At 51.3% G+C, this 19590-nt stretch overlaps 7 protein-coding genes across 7 annotated transcripts; 3 read left to right on the top strand and 4 right to left on the bottom strand.

Moving 5' to 3' along the window:
* Window positions 1-691: 691 nt before the first annotated feature.
* SNOG_06635 (hypothetical protein) lies at window positions 692-6011 on the bottom strand (the record flags this gene model as incomplete). Its single annotated transcript, XM_001796948.1, has 4 exons — window positions 692-2941; window positions 2988-3196; window positions 3398-4304; window positions 4686-6011. The coding sequence occupies 4 exons, from the start codon at window positions 6009-6011 to the stop codon at window positions 692-694; spliced, it is 4692 nt and encodes a 1563-aa protein (XP_001797000.1).
* A 603-nt stretch (window positions 6012-6614) lies between these two features.
* Window positions 6615-8290, top strand: SNOG_06634 (hypothetical protein; the record flags this gene model as incomplete). The annotated part of the gene is made up of 5 exons (XM_001796947.1): window positions 6615-6639; window positions 6697-6771; window positions 6824-6900; window positions 7162-8144; window positions 8194-8290. 5 exons carry the CDS (start codon window positions 6615-6617, stop codon window positions 8288-8290), a joined length of 1257 nt encoding a protein of 418 aa, XP_001796999.1.
* Window positions 8291-8809: 519 nt separating this feature from the next.
* Window positions 8810-10546, bottom strand: SNOG_06633 (hypothetical protein; the record flags this gene model as incomplete). The annotated part of the gene is made up of 1 exon (XM_001796946.1): window positions 8810-10546. The coding sequence occupies one exon, from the start codon at window positions 10544-10546 to the stop codon at window positions 8810-8812; it is 1737 nt and encodes a 578-aa protein (XP_001796998.1).
* Window positions 10547-10752: 206 nt separating this feature from the next.
* Window positions 10753-10994, top strand: SNOG_06632 (hypothetical protein; the record flags this gene model as incomplete). The annotated part of the gene is made up of 2 exons (XM_001796945.1): window positions 10753-10795; window positions 10897-10994. The coding sequence occupies 2 exons, from the start codon at window positions 10753-10755 to the stop codon at window positions 10992-10994; spliced, it is 141 nt and encodes a 46-aa protein (XP_001796997.1).
* A 306-nt stretch (window positions 10995-11300) lies between these two features.
* Window positions 11301-11870, top strand: SNOG_06631 (hypothetical protein; the record flags this gene model as incomplete). The annotated part of the gene is made up of 2 exons (XM_001796944.1): window positions 11301-11445; window positions 11533-11870. The coding sequence occupies 2 exons, from the start codon at window positions 11301-11303 to the stop codon at window positions 11868-11870; spliced, it is 483 nt and encodes a 160-aa protein (XP_001796996.1).
* A 315-nt stretch (window positions 11871-12185) lies between these two features.
* On the bottom strand, window positions 12186-14978 carry SNOG_06630 (hypothetical protein; the record flags this gene model as incomplete). The annotated part of the gene is made up of 1 exon (XM_001796943.1): window positions 12186-14978. One exon carries the CDS (start codon window positions 14976-14978, stop codon window positions 12186-12188), a length of 2793 nt encoding a protein of 930 aa, XP_001796995.1.
* Window positions 14979-15697: 719 nt separating this feature from the next.
* Window positions 15698-18891, bottom strand: SNOG_06629 (hypothetical protein; the record flags this gene model as incomplete). The annotated part of the gene is made up of 4 exons (XM_001796942.1): window positions 15698-16183; window positions 16557-16725; window positions 16778-18544; window positions 18632-18891. The coding sequence occupies 4 exons, from the start codon at window positions 18889-18891 to the stop codon at window positions 15698-15700; spliced, it is 2682 nt and encodes an 893-aa protein (XP_001796994.1).
* Between the last annotated feature and the right edge of the window lie 699 nt (window positions 18892-19590).

The raw sequence follows: 19590 nt of genomic DNA, 5'->3' as shown, positions 1-19590 counted from the left end.
ACACAAGGGACGTTGTTTGCTTAATGTAGTTGGTGATGGAAGGAAGGAGGGGCAGTAGCTCGACCAACAGCTCAACCCCACTATGATGCACCTAGACATGAAACGCGTATCCACGTTTCAGGTGAACTGCTTCGTCCTCGCTTATGCCACATCTTTGTAAATCATTGGAAGTCCCAAGACAATACCCGCCCTTCTGTGCGTCTTCCACCGCTAAAATACATTCACCTGCATTGACCGGCCTTCATCCTGGGCCACGTAGCTGTGGATACCGAACGGGCCGATCGCGGCAGCATCCGCTTTTGTCGACTCATGACCATTGTATTATCGACGTGTAACTATCTGCCGTGCAGCACAGCATTCTGGTGAACGAATGGTGAAGAGGCGTAACGGGATCCGCACTTTTTCAGGCGAACACAAAATCGGCATATCCGCTCTAGGCGAAGGGCTTTGCCATGTCCATCTAACCATTGCTGTCGCCAAAAACTATTTTGATCTACTCTACGACATGAGAAAAAAGACTGAGAAGTAGTGCACACACATAGTCGTTGATATGCATTCAATTCCTATTCCTAATAGTGGTATCATCCCCATTCACCCTCGTGCCCAATCGTAATCCAACAATACTATCCGTATCCTACACTATGCCTCTCCAGAACTCATAATCGCTATCAGATATTCCACACTAGAATCATCACTTCTGCTCCCCATCCTTCTCGCCCCTTAATCCAGCCTTCAAAACACTCCTGCGAATGTCAAACAAGGCATCATCAATCTCCCTTTCCTCCTCACGACCGATTACGAGCTGCGGTGCACTAAAGAGATAGTCCTTCAGGCTCTTCAGCTGATTGATAATGCTTCTTGGCGTGAGAATAACGCGCTCTGTGAATGATCGACTCGGTGTCGCTGCAACACCAGCTTGCTGTGACGCTGAAGGCTCGCAGATGGCAGGTGTAGGTGCGACTGCAGGTGTTGATGCAGCCTCTCGAGCAGGTGTAGAACCGGCTAGTGAACTGCTACGGCCGGATTCTGACGAACGCTTGGGCGTGACTTGGACGTGGCTCAGACGCTTAGTCTGGGCTTGTGAGTTCTTAGTTTCGCTGACATCCTGGCTGGCAGATTGACGGGCACGCTTGGGCGCAGGAGTGTCCTCGACAAACACGTCTTGAGAATTTTCCACTTGGCTGAGCAGGGACTGCGAGCGGCGGACTGGACCCCTCTTGCGATGAGTCTCGGGGACAACGACTTCTGCATCGCTTGTGGACTTGCGCTTCCTGCCACGAGATAGGCCTTTCTTGGGGGACATGTCAACAACGATGTTGTCGAGCATGCCATCTGAGTCGGGCTGTTCATTTGCGACCGGTTCTGTAGAGTTCGGCTCCTCTTGTGGCTCTTCCATTGTAGTCTTCTTTGACCGTGCCACGGATTTTGCTGGTGTCAATTTGCGTTGCTTCTGAGCACCAAGGGATAGCAGTGGACTCGGGGTCCCTGATTGACGGAAAGAGCGCCGCACGCTCTGAGACTGCGGCGTCCCTCTCTTGGATCTCGGTGTGCTGTCGAAGGAATCACCAACCCGGCTTGTGCTCCTCGTGTCCATTCTAGACACACGCGAGGTTTTCTTGACCATAGATTGAGGAGGTTCCGACTCGTCGACCTCTGTGTCGCTGCCAACTTGGTCAATATGAACCATTGATGATTGTGGCTGAGAAGTGGCATCCACAAACTCATTGTTCGATTCTGGAGCAGGTTTGCCTGTGGCGTCCGTCCCAGTTCCTGTTTGCGCTTTTATATCAGCATCAAGCTGTGCTGTAAGCTGCACGTCGATGGTCGAACTAGGTACATCGGACATAACGACGTCAGAGAAAGGCTCAACCTCGGACGGGTCTTCGTTCTGTGAATGCTTGGCCACAGCGTCGAGAAGAGCATCCTCGTCAATGGTGGTACCTTCATCAAATGATGTGTCGTAAGGGGTTTCGGGTTGCCGGTAATCGAAGCTTGACCCAACAAGAATATCACTGTTGGCTTGCTCTGCGTTCACCGCACTTTCCTTCTCAAATCGAGGCGGAGAAGAGCCTAGATCGTCCTTGTTGGCGAGCTTCACCGTTCGCACAGCAGTGGGAGTGGCCAGGCTTGTATCATCGCTGGTAATTTTTCGGGTATTCTTTCGAGCATGTGGAGTAGGAGAGGACCCAAGGAAAGCATCCATCGGGCCCATTGCAGCCAAAGCTTTCGATGGAGTCGTGCGAGCATTGCTCATTGGCAGATCGTCCGCGGTCATTGCATCCGAGTGCAGCTCCATTGGGGATGGTGCGGCATCAAGTTGAGGTGATGGCGCCCCCATATCTGCGAACAGGCCACCAGAAAGATTCTGGCGCTCGATCATCTCTTTCTGTCGTTCTGTCAAAACCTGTGATTCTTGGTTGAATGGGTTCGAGGGGGATGAGACGATGGGTTCGAATTGGATTTGTGAGTTGTCATGACGTAAGCGGACCTTTGGTGTTTGGCGTGCTGAAGTCCTTCTGCTTCCTGGTGTCGAAAGTGCCGGTGACCGCGTGGTGGACTTGCGAGCAGATTTGATGATCTTGAAGGGTGATCCCCGGATACGAGGACTCTTGTAAGCTGGACGGGCCTCCTCAGTGCTACTATCCGATTCGTAGAAAGATAGACCATCGACACTGTCCCCTTCTAGAGCTGGCAGCGACGGCAGAGATAGTTCCACAGTGTTGCGAAGGCGACGCAAGGCCTGCTCAAGTTGAGAGGGATATCGTAAGCTCTCCTCTTTTCCGAAAGTCTTGTTCCAAGTCGCGATAGAGATATTCACAATGTCTCGACGTCTGCTCACGAACCCGGCAGTAATGAGGGGCTCAAGGTGTAACAGAATCTGCCCATCCTTACGCGGCAGTCGTTCAATAGCCTTAGTCACTTCCATCCACAAGCCAACAACCTGTATAGATTAGTACCTGTTAATTGATAGGGACTGTTCCACATACCTCGCCATGCAGCGCTTTCAGTGATTGCGCTGAACTCTGCATTTTGCGGTCAGCATCCTGAACCCACATCCGGATAACTTCTTGGGTCTTGCGAAGGTAGACAGCGAGATGGGATGTTGCGCAGTCCTTGATCGACGTAGCTAAAGCAACAAGAAATTTCACGGTTGTGTCAACCTTGTCAGTGTCCAGCTTCTCGTATGCAGCAGTTCCTACGGAGATAATGGCGGCGTAGAGATGGGTATAGGGGTCGAAATCAGGATGCCTGCCGATGGCTGGTGACGAGGGCCAAAGGATCTGTCGTCCTTGCTCTAAGCTTCGTCGATTGGTCTGCTTTGGTAGATTTTGTAGCAGAGTAGTAATGTAGGGCAAACACGATCTTTCCTCTCCGTTGGGTGTACGCTTCAGCACACGATCCGAGACCTTTTCAATGACGGCGAGAATGATTGCTGATTCTCCAGCCTCTTTTCGAACAGTTTCAATGAAAACAGATAGAACTTCGTGACCCCGGGGTTCTATCAAGAAACATGAAGACCCTAGTTCGAGAACATCAACTACCATTTCATACTCTTTGCCCAGCGGCCTCATTTCTGGTTCGGATGAGTCTGATGTGGTTTGTTGTAGAGACAACTGCAGTAATGATGCAATGGACATCCAGAAGCTTGGAGCAAAGGTTGTGCTCAAGGACTTGTCAACAGCAGCTGAACACTCCCGGAGGAGTTCTAATCTGCCGAGGCGGGTATTTTGAGTGTTGAAGCAAGGTTCCAGCATCAAATTGATAGCTCGTAAACGAATGGCATCAGGCAGCTTGCCCTCGGACTGGTTGACCAGTAGATCGATACAATAGAGCAGGGGCGATATTCGTGTACCGTGCTGGCGTGAACGATGTGATGGCGTAGAAGCGACCTCAAACTCGTCTGACCCATTCCGGATAAGGCATTTCTCTGCGAAATGAAAAGCGCCAAGCTTCTGGACAACACTTTCAATGAGGAAGCAGAATTTGTTCGCCCATGTGTCCTCGTTTTGCTGCGTTACAGCCAGCTGTGCCGTTTGACTATCCCATACGCGACGAAGCAGATTAACGATATGTGCCATGGCATCTTTTGTCTCACTTGACGCCATCACCTCTTTGCTGCTTGCTTCGACCAGAGATGTGAGAACTGCCGACCACATTGTCTTTATAGGCTCGTCTTCTTGCTCTTCTTTTTCAGAGAAAGGTGTTGCATCCAGTAGAGTCTCTACCAACGGTAGGATAGCGGGGAGCGACCGTCGGACCCATTTTGGATCGAGCACCGGAAGTTCACCAGGCTGAACCATGGCCTGAGGCCTTTGATCTAGAGCTCGTTGCTCTTGCCACGGTCGTCGTGTTCCGTTCAGTAGCGCTGAAACGATGCGACATGCGGCAACGGTATGTACGGATCCTGCCGCATCGTGCAATAATGTTGTCCAGAAGTTGGCAACGAATTCTCGCCAATAACGATCGAGTTGCGCATGAGAAGCCGTTGGTCGGAAGGCGTAGTATAGCAAGGTGAGGTATCCAGATGATACAACGTTGCGTTCCTGCATCTTTTGGGGAAAATGTCGTTGAAATTGGTGTTGCGGAATCCTGAGGAACATTTTTGTCCAGCCATCAGAAGTGTCAGGCGCGAGATTGACGGCATAGAGGAGAAAGGAAAATGCAACGTTCGTTTGTATTCTTACCGCGTCCTTGGAAGACGCTATGCACTTTTGGAACAGCTCCAGCCATTCCTTGAGTGATGGGAACGCTTCGCTATTCATTGAGTCCCGCAGTAAGACAGTCACGGCAGCCCATATTTGGGGTACCAGAGCGGCATGATCGCCTCCCAGCATCTTCTCGAGCTCTTTTGTGAAGAGTTTCACTACGGGAGCTCCACGGTTGAGTATGGCTAGGCAGGATTTAGCAACATGGCGGTCGTCCCCAATAGTCTTTGCGGCAGTCAGTGCCATGTCCAGGGCACTCTGGTTGATGTCCTTCTGGGTTGCCATGAAAGCTTTGAGTAAGTGCTTGAACCAGCGTTCGGTATGTTTGATCATGACGTCGGGTCGCTGTGGGATCAGCTTGCGAAAGATGCGTATGCGATATGCCTGTACTGAGAAGCCCCCAATGCGCTCGTGGATGGTGTCTAACACGTCCAGTAGCTTCTCCACGCGAGCGTTGTTCATGATCTTAGGGCGGAAATTTTGCTGCATCAAAGTCGCCAGGTGGGTGTTCACAATGATTTTGGGCATAGTGCTGTCGGCTGCCACCTGTATGCTGCGATCAACAATGAAGGCGCAGAAGTCATCGTCCATGGCTGCTGCTGCCTCCGTGATTCGAAACAGAGCCATGAGCAGCTTTAGAGATTGGCCAACCATTTGTGAGTCGAGCCCAGTCCCGGTCGGACTTTGCGCCTGTACGTCGCGTCTTATGAATTGGGTCAGGAGTGACATTTTCCGCTTCAGAGCTTGCTCGTCGGGCAATTTGTCGTAGGCTTGCATGGTCCTCTGCAGGGAGTGATATGCGTCCATGCGCGAGGGCCGCTCTGATGAAGCAAGGAGCTTCACTATAGACTCCAGCATCTCTGCAAATGTCTTGAACTTGTGCGCCGTGGCGCCTTCGTCGTTGGGTGGAGGAGTTGCCGTCTCGTCCGAGGGCTTGAGGATCGACTTTAGAGGTCTCGAAACGCGCGTTTGTGGTAGCGGTCGCAGTGGAGAGCTACGTGAGGGCGTCCAGGACCGTGCGATTGCCTTTTTGTGGGGTGTAGTGCATAGCTGAAGCTCGAAGTTGACGCGCTTCCTGCTGCTAGCGGAGCTCGAGGGGATGCTGATGTCGGAAGAGGGCGACTGCTCCGGTGTGTTGAGCAGATTCTTGGTGGCCGCAACGACTTTTGGCAGCGCGGGCGTTTCGCCGAACGGGTCCTCGAGGAATTGGTTGAGCGCCTCGTCGGCTGCTTGGGGTTGATCTTCGAGATCTTTTGGGGGTGTCGGTGGCCGAACAGAAAGGGAATCAAACTTGGAAAACACCATGGCTATGCTAGAAGGAAACTAACAGAAACAAACAGACAAAGTGAATAGTGGTGCTCGCATTGCTTGACGAGCAGCAGTTGAGGGCCAAGTGCACGAGATATCGAGGTCCAGCATGCACCTACGCGTGCGAAGGGCCCAGTTAACACGCTAGTCGCGTACCTTCCTGCACGTTCGCGCCTAGGCCGAAACAGTCCCAAAGTGCCATCTCACCAGCAACGAGCTATCCGTCCCATGTCTTTCGGATGAAAAGGAGGAAAAGCGGCCGTTTCACTGTATACATGAAGTGTGAACTGAATTCCTATGTGCACTGCGTTATTGTCCTGTCATTGCTCGAGCGACATGCGGAGTCGGTCTGATTGAATATTGTTCTTTGTTATGCGATATATTTTCAAAGTACGCGAGTACGATTCCATGTCCCGTGATGAACAGTGCGACTGTTGTTGGTGCCAATACTCCATGTAGGCATCCATCACCTTGTTCGTCCCCAGCCTTTGGTGGACCCTGAATGTTGTCCATGGCCGCGGTTCCGCGTTCCTGGTGGGGCATCAATGTCCCGAAAGCTCCATGCTGCACCACGACCATCGACGCCAGATACCTGGCAACATGTTCGCGCAAAAGTCAGGGAAAGGTGCATAATATAACCAACCAGCAGCATCAAATAGCCAAATTTGCTAACACGGTATAGCAAAGCTAGATGATGTGTCCCGAATACTGTCTGAGCTAAAGACTGGCTTTGACGGCTCGACATCGTCCACCCAGCGTAAGCCACAATTCCGGGCACACTCATGCATACATGCTTAACAACTGACTAGAAAACAAGCAGCTTCTTGAACAGCTCAAAGTCTACGGTCGTGCCGTCGAGAACTCAGAACCCATCTTCACAAAGGACGTACGTTGACCACCAACACAACCTCGGAGGGCTACACTGAGATACAAAGGGTCTGCAAACACTGGGTCGATATGCTTTCGAAGGCAAAGAGACGTCCACTTCCCAGGAAGCGCTGCGGTGCATAGCCAATGCCCTACTTTTACAGCCACAGACGCGCCAGATACTGGTAGATCTCGGACATGCACCGCATGCGGCAGAGAAGCTCAAGGTAGGCACATGATAGTCGCCTGGGTCATATAATGTCTATTGACGCTTCCGCAGAGCGAAAGCGCCGACGACGAGTTCCTGATCTCCCGCGTTCTTTTCCTCACCACTTACGACACAACCCTCGACTATCCACAACTCGTGCGCGAAAACCATCTGGCAGACAACATCAACGCCGCCATAGCCCGCCATGCAAAGAAATACTCAAAGTCATCATGGAAGCCCTCACAGGAGCATACACACCCAATGGAGCTCATGGCGTTGTCAGAAACCCTCAAACTGCTCTTCAACATCACCCACTTCCACCCGGACCTCACCGAGCACTTCTCCAACTCCATACCGAACCTCTTCAAAATGCTCGTTCGCCGCGGTATACCCCAGCCCCCACTCACCGCGCCCACTAATTTCCTTGTCAACGCGCTGCTCAACCTCGACCTTGAAGACAGCAAAGGCCTGCAACAATCCTCCTTTGGCCATAACGCCGTATTCCCCTCCTTCGACCCCAAATGCAACGCTGAGCACCTTATCGCCATCCTCGACACCTCCATCATCGCATACCCCGCCGCCGAGCTCGACGCCACAATCGCCCCCGTATTAACTCTCATCCGACGCATCTACGAAATCGCACCGGAAGACGTCAAGAAGCACATGCAAACCCGCATCCTCCCGACCCCAGAGGAACGCGACAAACCGCTGGGCAAATCAAACACCCTGTCCTCGCGCCTGCTTAATCTGACCACGTCTGCGCTGACGCCGAATCTGCGCGGCTCGATATCAAGCATGTTGTTCGAACTGTCGAACAAAGACGCGTCTACTTTCGTAAAGAATGTGGGATATGGATTCGCGTCGGGATTCTTGATGTCGAATAACATTCCCATGCCGGAGGAAGAGGTGCAGAAGCATGCGCAGATGGAGCAGGGGATTCCTGTCAATCCGATTACGGGGCAGAGGCTGGACAGGGAGGAGCATGTGGAGAGTGAGCCGATGACACAGGAGGAGAAGGAGAGGGAGGCTGAGAGGCTGTTTGTGTTGTTTGAACGGTATGTTGTCTTGTCAGTGAAGTGTGCGGATCTGGCTAACGATGAACAGGCTCAAGGCCACGGGTGTTATGAATGTAGAGAATCCGGTCGAGGCGGCATATCGTTCGGGACGGATCGAGGAGTTGCCAGACGATGCGGAGGATTGAGACCAGGATGTTGAGGAATTGATGTATGACTGCACCATACAGCGGTTAGCGTAACTTCACTTTGAATCATTGGTGTTACACCTCGCAATCAGGAAACTGCAATGAAAAATTAAGTGGTCATAAAATTTGTATATGTAAAGTGAAGTAATTGAAGCTCCCGACCCCGAATAGACCCTTATCAGTAAATGATGAATCATGTGCCCGCACTAAGAAATGAAATCAAAATAGAAAGTAAACGCCAATAGCCCTCTAGCAATGCTTGTGCTCCATACGCTTTTATGTTGCCCATGTATGCGCCGAATGTGGAATGTGAAGTAGACGCAGTTGCTGGTTCATTACTGAGTAAATGTTGAAGTATAGGATGATATCGCAACGCGTAGCTGAGACAGGTGATGCCGAAAACATAAGATATGTCGATATTTCGTAAATGTCGTAAGGTGTAATGTGATGGATTGTAGATGATATCGATTACTCGTGGGACCGGGCGCAAAGGGTGGTCCGCTCAGTGTGAAGTGAATCTCATGCTCTGGTTGGGCTGGAGGAGTGCCGAGCGTGTGCTAGCGGGTGCATATTGAGGGAGCCATTGTCGAAGCGATCAGCCTTGTGAGAGGCAGTAGAAGCTGGAACCTCGATGCTGGGTAGGAGGCCAAAACCACCATCATTGTTGTAATGTTGCAGCCAATAAGATCCTAGAAGCTTGCTGACGACAGCACTGATCATAGAACCGAGATAGAAGTTGACGCATCTGACAGGGTAGGCGCCGACCCAGAGAAGCATAATGAGAGCAGCCGCCTTCTGGGTTGACGAAAGGTTTGCGGTTATGGATACCCCTTGATGTTGGTGGAGGGTGGCGGCCAGAACAGGAAGGTTTCCAAGCCATTGATAGAGTCCGCACAAGTGAAAGAAGTACAAGAGACTACTAATGCCAGCAGCATCCTTAGCTAGTCTTTTGTTGATCTTGCTCAGTACGCTAAACAGGAATGCAATGCCAATTGTCGCGACGATGCCGCGAAAAAGGGATGACAGCAGCTGAGGCAGTGCACTGAAGAAGGCAAAGCCTTGAGCGATGTGGTCCGCTTGGCCGGAGAGGTTCACTAGCTGCTTTTCGATGCTGATGATGGTGTTCAAAGAAGCATTTGCCGCAAAATTAGTCCTTTCGGCAGTGTTGTGAATCGCACTCATTCTGCCAGACAGGACATTGTAGCTGTCGATCTGTGCTTCATGGTTGGCTTGAAGGCTGCCGAGGGCATGCTCATGGTGCGCCTCTAACTGGTCATTGTAGAATCTTGCGAACTGCGAGCTCTCTGCCATTAAGTCTCCTGAGAATGCTTGCATTTCCTGGCGAATCCTCGCTATCTCGTTGCTCTGGTTGTCTGCCAGAGCTGTAACGAGATCAGACATCGACGTTTCCATAAAGTTGTGAAACTTGGTGTCCAGTGTACCCACAGTTGCAAGGGCTTTCTCTTGCACAGCATGTACATCTTCCTTGAAGCGGTCCTGGGCCTCCCGAACCCTATCCGCAAACTGTTTCTGATCTTTGATCAATGCTTCATATTCCTCGGTGGACTTCTTCATAGCAGAAGAAACAGCACCCATGACTTGGGTCAGGTTCTTGAATATGTCTAGGTGGTTTTCGCGTTCGATGGCATCTCTACTCGCCTGACACATGACGACCGCATTTTGTCGAGCGTTGCTGAAAGACGTCCAGTATTGCGGTGATGATTGAAGTGTCTTGAGACATTGGGCGTACTGATACTCCTTGATCTCAGGGTAGCATTGCTTGTCGTTCATGGATGTCTCAGGCCGCGAGTACCACCATGTGCCACCCCTGCCACACGCCTTCGAAGTTGGTACAAGCATTTCGCAATTCGGTGGCGGTGTGGGATTATGCGGCTGAGCGCTGAGCAACTCGCATACTGCAAGCTTGGCGGCATACTCAGTCTTGATGTTGTCCAGGTATGCTTCGGGCCGAGCTTTGGCAAAGTCTGGTGCGTTTTCGAGCAGCTTGCACTCGTTCATCAGGTGGGAAGCAGCCATCCGTGTGCATGTTGGGGCCGTCTGCATAGAAATCACGAAGTCGACGGCTTGCGTTATCACCCTCTGGTTCCTTGAGGTAGTGTGTTGGAAAAGAGCCCCGACGTCGATTGTCGGAGCTGCATTTGCAGGCGGCGAATGATACTGTGACGTTGAGAGCTGGAAAGAGGAGAGAAGCAACGTGAGCGCACTAGAGATCGCAACTGGGAAAGCCGACTTCATGTTGATTGGTGTCGTGACTAAGGAGTATCAGCCAGACCGCAAACAATAAGAAACTGCCGATATGGTCGCCTCGGACAATGAGAATGCAGAGGAGAAGAAGTAATACGAGCATAGGAAGAAGGTCAGTGGGGTCATTCATTAGTGGCGATAGTACCTATGAAAGTTATGGTAAAAGAAGGATGCTAAACGAATCGTCTTGCCGCAAGATGCTTGATAGCTGCAATGGCGAGGTAAAGGCCAGCTGCGACAGTAAGTGGACGCGAGGTTAGTTGACGAGCAAAGGACTATAGCGATGCTGAGACGCAAAAGCCGCATAAATCAAGAGCGATGCGCTACGCGATATGGTACAGCATGCCCTCTTGGAAGTGGCACGGCTGTGAAGCAAAGAGGTGATGGTGATGGTGGGGCGAAGAACATTTGGAGTTTCGAGGGTCGCCCTGTCACGTGATCCCGACGGCTCTGCGGACATCGATTGTAGGAAATCTCCGACCAAGCCATCCACAGCTTCAACACCATGTTTGCCCCAGCACGACGGCGGTGCGCCCAATGGGTATCGCAACCTTCAGTACAGTCATCGGACTCAATCCCGACGTTTCTCTTACCCGCTCTGTTCCGCACGCCGTCATCCAGGAATTTTACAACGACCTCACCATGCCAGTCAAAAATCGGCTCCCTGCCGCTCTCAGTCCCACAAGGCGTTACGCTCAATATAATAGCGCCTCCAGCCAAGGGTAGAGGGACGAGGACGCAAGCCATGTCGACAGTACACATCAAGGGTCCGCTAGGAGAGCTCTCAATGGACGTCCCGCCTTACATCAAGATCGACCAAGACCCGAAGTTGCCTGGGCCGACATTGTCGATACAAGATTCGACAGATGCGAAGCAAAAGGCTATGTGGGGTACGTCTTAATTGCTTCCCTGGTAAAAGGTCTCCATACTAAGAATGCTAGGTACCACACGCGCATACCTTCAAAACCACATACTAGGTGTCAGCGAAGGACACAGCTCCATTCTCCGCTTCGTCGGTGTCGGTTTCCGTGCCTCAGTCGAGAATACTGCTACCACTGTCAAGTCCGAATACCCCGGGCAGAAGTTTGTCAACCTGAAGGTGGGCTACTCTCACCCAGTCGAGCTCGGCATACCAAAAGGCGTCGTCGCGAGTACCCCGCAGCCTACGCGACTACTGCTCGAGGGGCCAGAGAGGGAGGTGGTCATGCAGTTCGCGGCGAATATCCGGAAGTGGAGGGTACCGGAGCCGTACAAGGGCAAGGGTATCTTTGTGGACGGGGAGACGATCAAGCTCAAGAACAAGAAGATCAAATAGGCGTATTGCGATATGCTTTGTATATCTGTACTATATATGTGCAAGGTACCTTGGATTGGAATCCGCGAATTGTTACAGAATTATCGGCAAGCCAGGCCAAATCCATCCACCACATTGAACTTACCACTTGCGTATGTTTGCTGATGATTCACAAGTGCACAGCCACTATTATGCCTCACCGGCGCGCAGCAGTCATCCCAATGACAATGGAATCGCTTTCATTAATCGCACGAACGTGGCCACATTACAGCGTACAAGAAAACATACCCTCCACCGAGAACAAATTACCCTCCTCTCACTCGAAGTCTAGCTCCATCACGGCTCCGTCGTATCGCTACTGCCATCGTCGTCCTCCCAAGCCACACCCCTAACCAACTTCAACACTTCCTGCGGCACATGCTCCCCGATCCAAATCTCCAACCCGCCAAACTTCTCGAAACACTCGTCACCATACAACTGCAACACCCATTTATCCTCGGCGCTCAAGCTGCGCCAGGACTCCATGTCACCCTTGTCCTCCAGTCGTGTAACCTCGTCCGTGATCTTTTCGCTCTCGGGCATCTCGTCCTTTGGCTCCGACAGCATGTCACGGTACACGTCGTAGAGTGACGGCAGTTTTGTCGACGTGAACACGTACGGGTACCCAGGGGGAGTGAGTAGATTGGGATAGGTAGTCTTCTCACGATTTGCCACGAGTTCTTCCTTCGTCATGAAGATGTTCAGATCGCGACCTGGACCCACTGCCGCATCCATGCGCGCCTTGTCGTTGTTGAAGATGTAGTTGAGTTTGCGGGCGTACACATTGGCATCGAAGAGAGCGTAGTTCTCGGCAGCGCGTTTGTAGTACAAGTCTTCGTCTTCGAGGTAGGTTATGAGATCGGCGTTGGGGTCATCGGGGAGATGTTGGGCGAGACCTAGCGTGATGAATGGGTTCTTCACACCGAGGCCACCGTAGGCTTGGGGGAGGTAGACGAGTGCGTCGATTGAAACGGGTGGGTTGGTAAGGCCGGATGTGGCTAGGAGACTCTCAACGTGAGCAGTCAGGCTGCCTCCATTGAAGATGATGTCGTAGATGACATTGTATGTCTCCTTCACTTCTTCCTGATGAGCCTTGCCGAACACATTCGCCAGAGGACCAAATAAGTGCGCAGCGTACGTGCCAATTGTGTTATTCCAGAGACCAACCCATTCGAGCACACTGTTACAACCCTGTAGTTGCTTCTTGATACGATGGGCGTAAGTGACGACCTTGTCAGTTTCGATCCCTGTATCGAGGCTCAAAAGGCCTATCGATTGCGTTTCTTCCATTTCAACCTCTAGGCCCATTATTTTGGCAAAAGTCCTGACCTCGTACTGGTATAGCTTGTACTCTTCGTCGTTGCCCACGAAGTAGCAACTGTCTTTGAGCCTGTACAGAACAGAGGTTGTCTTCTTGCTCAAAGCCAACTCAAGGAAGAACATGACTGCCTCCGTGAAGACCAACTCAAGAGCATGGCCATCAGGTACGCCGCGAGCACGTGGTAGGACACGATCTGGAGCTCCGCGAACCGCAGGACCAATGTTGAGTTTGGCAGACAGGAAGCTCCCGAATAAATCTAGGGACGATTGACTAAAACCTAGGAACTCGAGCACGGTCAGGATGGTTTGGTGTGGAAGCAAGGACGCCAACGACTTGAAGTGAGCGGAGCCTGCATGGGCCTGGCCGTCAAGCCCTTTCCGAATCCTTCTTTCCACTGCAAGTGTTTTGATTAGGCCTGCCTGGACTTCCTCTGCGGGCTTGACATTTGGAGTGCTTCCGATCTCGGTTGGTAGACGCGACATGAAGTACTGTTGGGTGTAATTGGCATGCCTCCTATATGCTATACTTCCACAGTGAGATGGTGGAGGTGGAGGTGGATAGCACAGCTGGTTCTTCATGCTCTTGTATCTCTTCTTAGAAGGTACAACCATGGCGGCAGGAGGTGGAGGAGGAGGTGGAGGGGGCATTCCCATGCCCATGTCCATGGGCGGTGGCGGCATAGGAACAGGTGGAAAGTTCGGTGGCCAGATGGAGCATGGGGCATTTACTGTCGGAATCTCGCCAGGGTCTCGATCGAGAAAGTATGAGCGCTTGTCTATTTCCCCCTCGGATAGATTCGGAGACATGAATGCTGAACTGTAGCGTTTGAACTGGTTAAGGCAGCTTTTGAGCTTCATAGCCCAACGCATGCCCAGTGCTCGTAAGAAGAGCGAGTCAATGACCCCCTCTTCGACGACGATGGAGTAATGGCCATCCGCATTCTGCAATGCCGTGACGGGTAGCCCTTTCTCGGTGTCCTTGTAAGCAAAATTACGAACAGGCTTGATATTCAGAACCGACACAAGCTCGCGCAGTGCTATCGGCGACTGCAAGTAGCCTTCAAGTGTCTTCTTCCTCTCCTCACTGATGATACCGTTCTTGAGAATGTCCAAGATACACCACATCAGGAAGTCCTGGTCCATCTCCAAGCCATCTGTCTGGAGTTCTGTTTCGAATGTTTGCAATTCATCCCGAAGCTCTTCGAATTTTGACAAGTCTCCTCCGTCATCGAGAAGATCAGAAAGGTAAGCCTTCACTTCCTCGGTATTTGTATCTCTGGCAGCAAATGTCTCCTTCTCGAACCTCTCCAACACCTCATCTAACTCTTGTTCGACGACTTCGAAGTCATCTTCCAGGTCGACGCTTTCAGGCTTATCGAAAGCCGAGATATCGGTATATCCTGTGTTTAAGGCTTCTCTCAGCAGCTGACAGTGTAGCGTAGATACCTCCAGACGATTCTGATGCTTGCTAAGCTTTCCCCGGAGCTGCTGTTCGAACTTGAGTACTTTCGACTCTGAGATAACATGGTTGGTTGAGGCTTGGTTTATATAACGAGCCATGATGTCCAAATCATCATCGTTATCGAGCTCCGGGTTGAGTGTGGTGATTTCCTCGAGCAGTTTCTTAGCCCTCACGATAGTGTTATCATTCGCCGCCGAAGTAGCATTGGACTGGTAGTGACGTATGAAGGCATCTTTTGCGCGGCCTAGCTCGTCGATTCTGAGCTCAACAGCTTCCTTGAGCATCGGAGAGATACAGAAATGTAGCATTGCCTCGACAGTGATAGGAAGCAAGGCGGAATGGTCTACTGCGAGAGGGAGAAGGCTGAAAGAGGGGTTATGTAGTTGATCATCGTCACGCCATGCTTTCCAACTTCTATGGATACACGTACGCAGGCAGCTGCATGATTACAAGGCATCAGGCTCGTGCGCGTTGTGGGCACGAACACAAATGATACCTGAGGTTACACGAGATTACTTTGCATGATCTAGTAATGTGAAGCGGAATGAAGAGGGTGAATCGGCCAGTAATTGCAAGCGAGACGACTTGTTGCAGTTTCCTTGGTTGAGTACCCCGCTTTCTTCACCGGTGAATGCACCCCTCAACTCGTGCAGACTAACCAACGTGCCCATAGGCGACCGCATCATACTCTGCTATCTCAGCAGAGGATTTGGCTGGTAAAATCTCGAAGCTGGAGGGTCTAGGTTCGCTATTGGCGGAGTAAAGAAATGCCCACGGTGCATGTGCAACAGCCCGCAGCTTATATGGAGTGAATGATCTGTGCAGACCTAACTGTAGTATCGTTGTACTTTTGATCTTGGACTCCCAATTTGAACCTACTTATGCCATCTCGTCTGAAGCTCTCATCCACGTGGGATTAAGCTCTGGAATTCTACACGTGACCGCGAACCAATGGTAAAGTTGAGGACTTTTATAGAAGTAGAATAGCTGGGTTGCATTGCAATCTGTTGTAGGTGCGGATGGCGCACTACTTCCCAAAGTCCTTAATGACACTCTGTGCCTCTGTAAATTGGTTATCGATGCTGAGAACTGGGACATTCAGCCCAAAACCCTCCGGGCCTCCAACTTTAATGCCCTGTTCAGTCTTCCAGAGCGGATGCGCTGGCAGCGCGATTACATTGACACGGAGTCCGTATCGAAGGTCCTGGGACCCGATTCCCTCGCCATCCTGGCCCAAAATCGAAATGAGATCGGGAACAGTACATATAATCTCCTGTGACTCTTCAGATCCCTCGGAGTCCCTCAGAGCGGCGTATAAGTACTCATTTTGGAAGGGAATGATCATAAACCTATCATTGGAGATATATGACTGGGTTGGGACGGCCGTCGAATCACGTTCGGAGTCGCTGAAGGGAGCAATGGTTACGGAACCCATGGTATAGCCACCACCGACGTGTCGACGGACGTCAATCACCTTTCCAGAGTACAGAAGCTTTCCAGCACAAATGTTGAACTGTCAACAGGTAGCCTTACTTCCATAATGAATACGAGAGAGGAGAACTTACGATGGCATCTACGTAGGCTGTCTTGTTTTTTCGCGCATTATGGACAGCTCGACCAAGGTACCAGGCGAGGGACAGAGTGTTGGGAACGCCGTAAGACTTGATCACTGATCCTGGAAGAGGGTTTGCACAGACGGCGCAACCGAGCCCGAGCTCAATCGCAGCGCTTCTGAGAAGTTTCTCTAGCCTTGAAGGAGTGTCGGTATGCTATTTGAATTAAGAAAAGCCCTTGGATTTGCACTGGAATTGAATTTGCTCACCATAACTACGGAAGTGTTGCCGCGTGCATCGGAAAGCACGCAGGGACTCAGCGCATGGCCATACACGCTGAAAGTGGCTAGAGAAGATCATCATTAGTCTGAAATAGATGACCTGTGTGCGTGACTTGCCATGGTACATGGTGGGAAACGCTCTTCCCATAGCATCGCCATCCACGATGGGTACATCGAAGTGAACGCCAGTGGGAAAGGCACTCAGACCATTTCCGCCTCCACTAGATTCGTCAGTAATTTCACATTGATTTTTATTCCGGAAACAAGACTTACATCTCGTCAATGAATAGGCCGTCAAACGACTCGTTACCAACGACCTTGTTGACGGCGTTAATTCCAGCCGCGATCTCGTTTCCACCAGCAATACGCTCATTGATCACACTCGAACTACCATACCATGAACCGAAGCAGAGAATATCGTCATCGTTCAGCGATTCTGGAGAAATGATTCTCATCTTCTTGTCACCGCCAGTTCGTAGCGCATGCAAGCTTTTGAGATACTCGTGATGGGTCGGGCCACCACCTTCAGTCCCGAGTACACCGCACCCAGTTGCGATCAATTCTAGGTCAACTTCTGATACGTACCAGATACCTTGCTGGACTTGTGGTCGGTATGCATCAAGGTCTACGTGTAGGACTGGCTTGTATGTAGGATCGAGGGCACTGGGAACACCAACTTTCTCGCCCTCTTCTACCTCAAACTCGTCCTCGCAAGATAGGGGCGGCGAAGGAAGCGGAGTGAAATCATTGGGGGTGGCAAGGGGTCCAGTTGCTCGGATCTGGATGCGTACGGCACCATTAGGCATATATTGCAAAGGCATCTTGTTGACTTCAACAATTTGCACGTCTTCCCGTGAAGCGCCTCGCTGGACAGCCAGGCCAACAGCCTTTTCACAGACTGATTCAATAATTTCCTTTTCCGATCGGCCCCCAGGGATCTCGACCACATCAACCTCGCCGGAGATCTTAGCAATGGCTGCGCCCACCGCATTAGCCGCACCTTGGTGGATGGGCTGAACGCATTTGTCTACCCCATCAAGATTCTCGGTGACAAGCAAGGCGCCACCTCCCACGAGCAAGACATGTACAGGGGCATCCGAGACCTTCATTTGCTCAATGATGCCCTCGAGCATTCTTTTCAACTGCTTGCGGGCACTCTCCAGGAGATCCGGGCTTAGGACGTCTTTGACTAGAGCAGCATCTCCTAGACGCGCCTTCCCTAAGGCAACGACAATGTCACTTGACGTTAGGGTTTGGCCACCAAAAACTTTGGCCTCCTGCCTGATGTGATGACCAACTGAAGCAGGGCCGATTGTAACTATCTCGCTTTGACGATCGACATAGACTTTGCTGCCGCCACCCAAGCCGATGGACACCACTTCCGGCATAGAGAAGGCAGTTCGAACGCCAGCAACTTCAACGAACCCAGGAGCTTGCCGGGGGAAGCCAGATGGCGACAGGGCGCAAACATCAGTAGTTGTTCCTCCAATGTCGACAACGATGATTTGAGGTTCGATCGAGTCATCTGCAGCTGCACGCGTATTACAATCCAGCCCGGCAAGGAAAGCAGCACCTGTCATGCTGTTTGTTGGTCCACTTGCGAATGTCTTGACGGGAAAGTCCGCCGCAGAGTCTGCATCGAGTAGAGTGCCATCATTTTGTGATAGATAGAGGGGACACGAGAGATGAAGACGCGCCATGGCGCGCTTGAAACCTCGCTTGACCCGGCGACTAGTTCGAAGGATAGCGGTATTAAGAATCGTTGCATTTTCTCGCTCCAGAAATCCAGTGGGTCCAATATCATGAGAGCAGGTCACCTGCAACTCCGGAGCTTCTGTGTAGAAGATCTTCTTGCATTCTTCCTCGTGTAAACCTCCATGATCAAGTGGGGAAAAGACACCAATTAATGCAACGACTTTTATGCCGGATGCGAGAATGTCTCGAGCGGCTGTTCGAACCTGCGCAGGGTTCAAGGGCGCGATTTCTCGGCCGTCGATTTCAAGACCTCCGTCAAGATAGTACACTCCTCCATCTAGGATGCTGCGGAGTCCAACGGGAAAGTCAGAAAAAGGAGGTATTTGGCGAGTGAAAGGGCCGCAAAGTCGTACTACGGCAACTCGATCTAACCTCCTCGCATCGGCCTCGACGAGGGCGTTGATGAAGTGCGTGGTTCCAATGGTGACGCTTAATACGCGATTCTGCTCGACTTTTGAATCTTGGAGAACAACTCGGATTGCGGATTCGACGCCGCTGGTGATATCTCTTGTGGTCGAAGCCTTGTGGGAAGCAAGCACGCCACGACCATGGTCATTCAAGGCTCTAAGGTCTAAGATTGCCGCATCTGTGTTAGTGCCGCCAACGTCAACGCCGATGCGGTATAGAGACATGCTGTCGCGGAAAAGATGAATAGAACGGGGGCGTTGTATCTGGCGGGGTTCTCAAAGTTTGAGAACCCGATGCATCTTTGTATTTGTCGAAAGTTCGCTGAGTTCGCGCGCTCCTCAACAACTCGCATCAGTACCTGAGTGTAGTTGGCCGACGTAAGTTACAAGTTCGCCGAGGAAGTTGGCCGACGCAAAGTTGGCCGAGCGGGGATTGATCGTTACAGTCATGTCCAAGGTTAGCATAGAGATAAGCAATACAGGGGCTGAGAAGATAAGGCCTAATCCAGCTGATGCCAATCTCGAGATAATTGTCCCTCGAAGGTAATGTGGCTGGAAGACGACACCTTTAAAGACGTCGACTGTCCGTCTCTCAGAGGAGTAAGGCGAATTCGGCTGTGGAGAAATCATATTTTCCCTACTTTGCACGTCAAAACCACTTCACAATGATATTCTCGACCCTGCGCAAGCGAGTTGAGTTGCCAGAGGGGTCGCGCTGGTGGGTATGGTATGCAACTCCTCTGCATTCGTGATGATTCTGACAGCTCTCCAAGAACGAGGATGTCCGGCCAGTCACGCTAGAGCGGCGCACCTGGACATTTTTTACTTACAACAATTTCTGTACAACAACACATCCCTTCAAGTATGGTAATGAACTGAAAATTCCACAGGGCTACTGATCAATTGCAATATTGCTACATATCT

The sequence above is a fragment of the Parastagonospora nodorum genome, assembly GCF_000146915.1.
Source record: "Parastagonospora nodorum SN15 chromosome Unknown scaffold_9, whole genome shotgun sequence".
In the NCBI taxonomy this organism is placed as follows: Eukaryota; Fungi; Ascomycota; class Dothideomycetes; order Pleosporales; family Phaeosphaeriaceae; genus Parastagonospora; species Parastagonospora nodorum.
The sequence above is the reverse complement of the archived record's forward strand: the minus strand, read 5'-3'. Positions and strand labels throughout refer to the sequence as shown.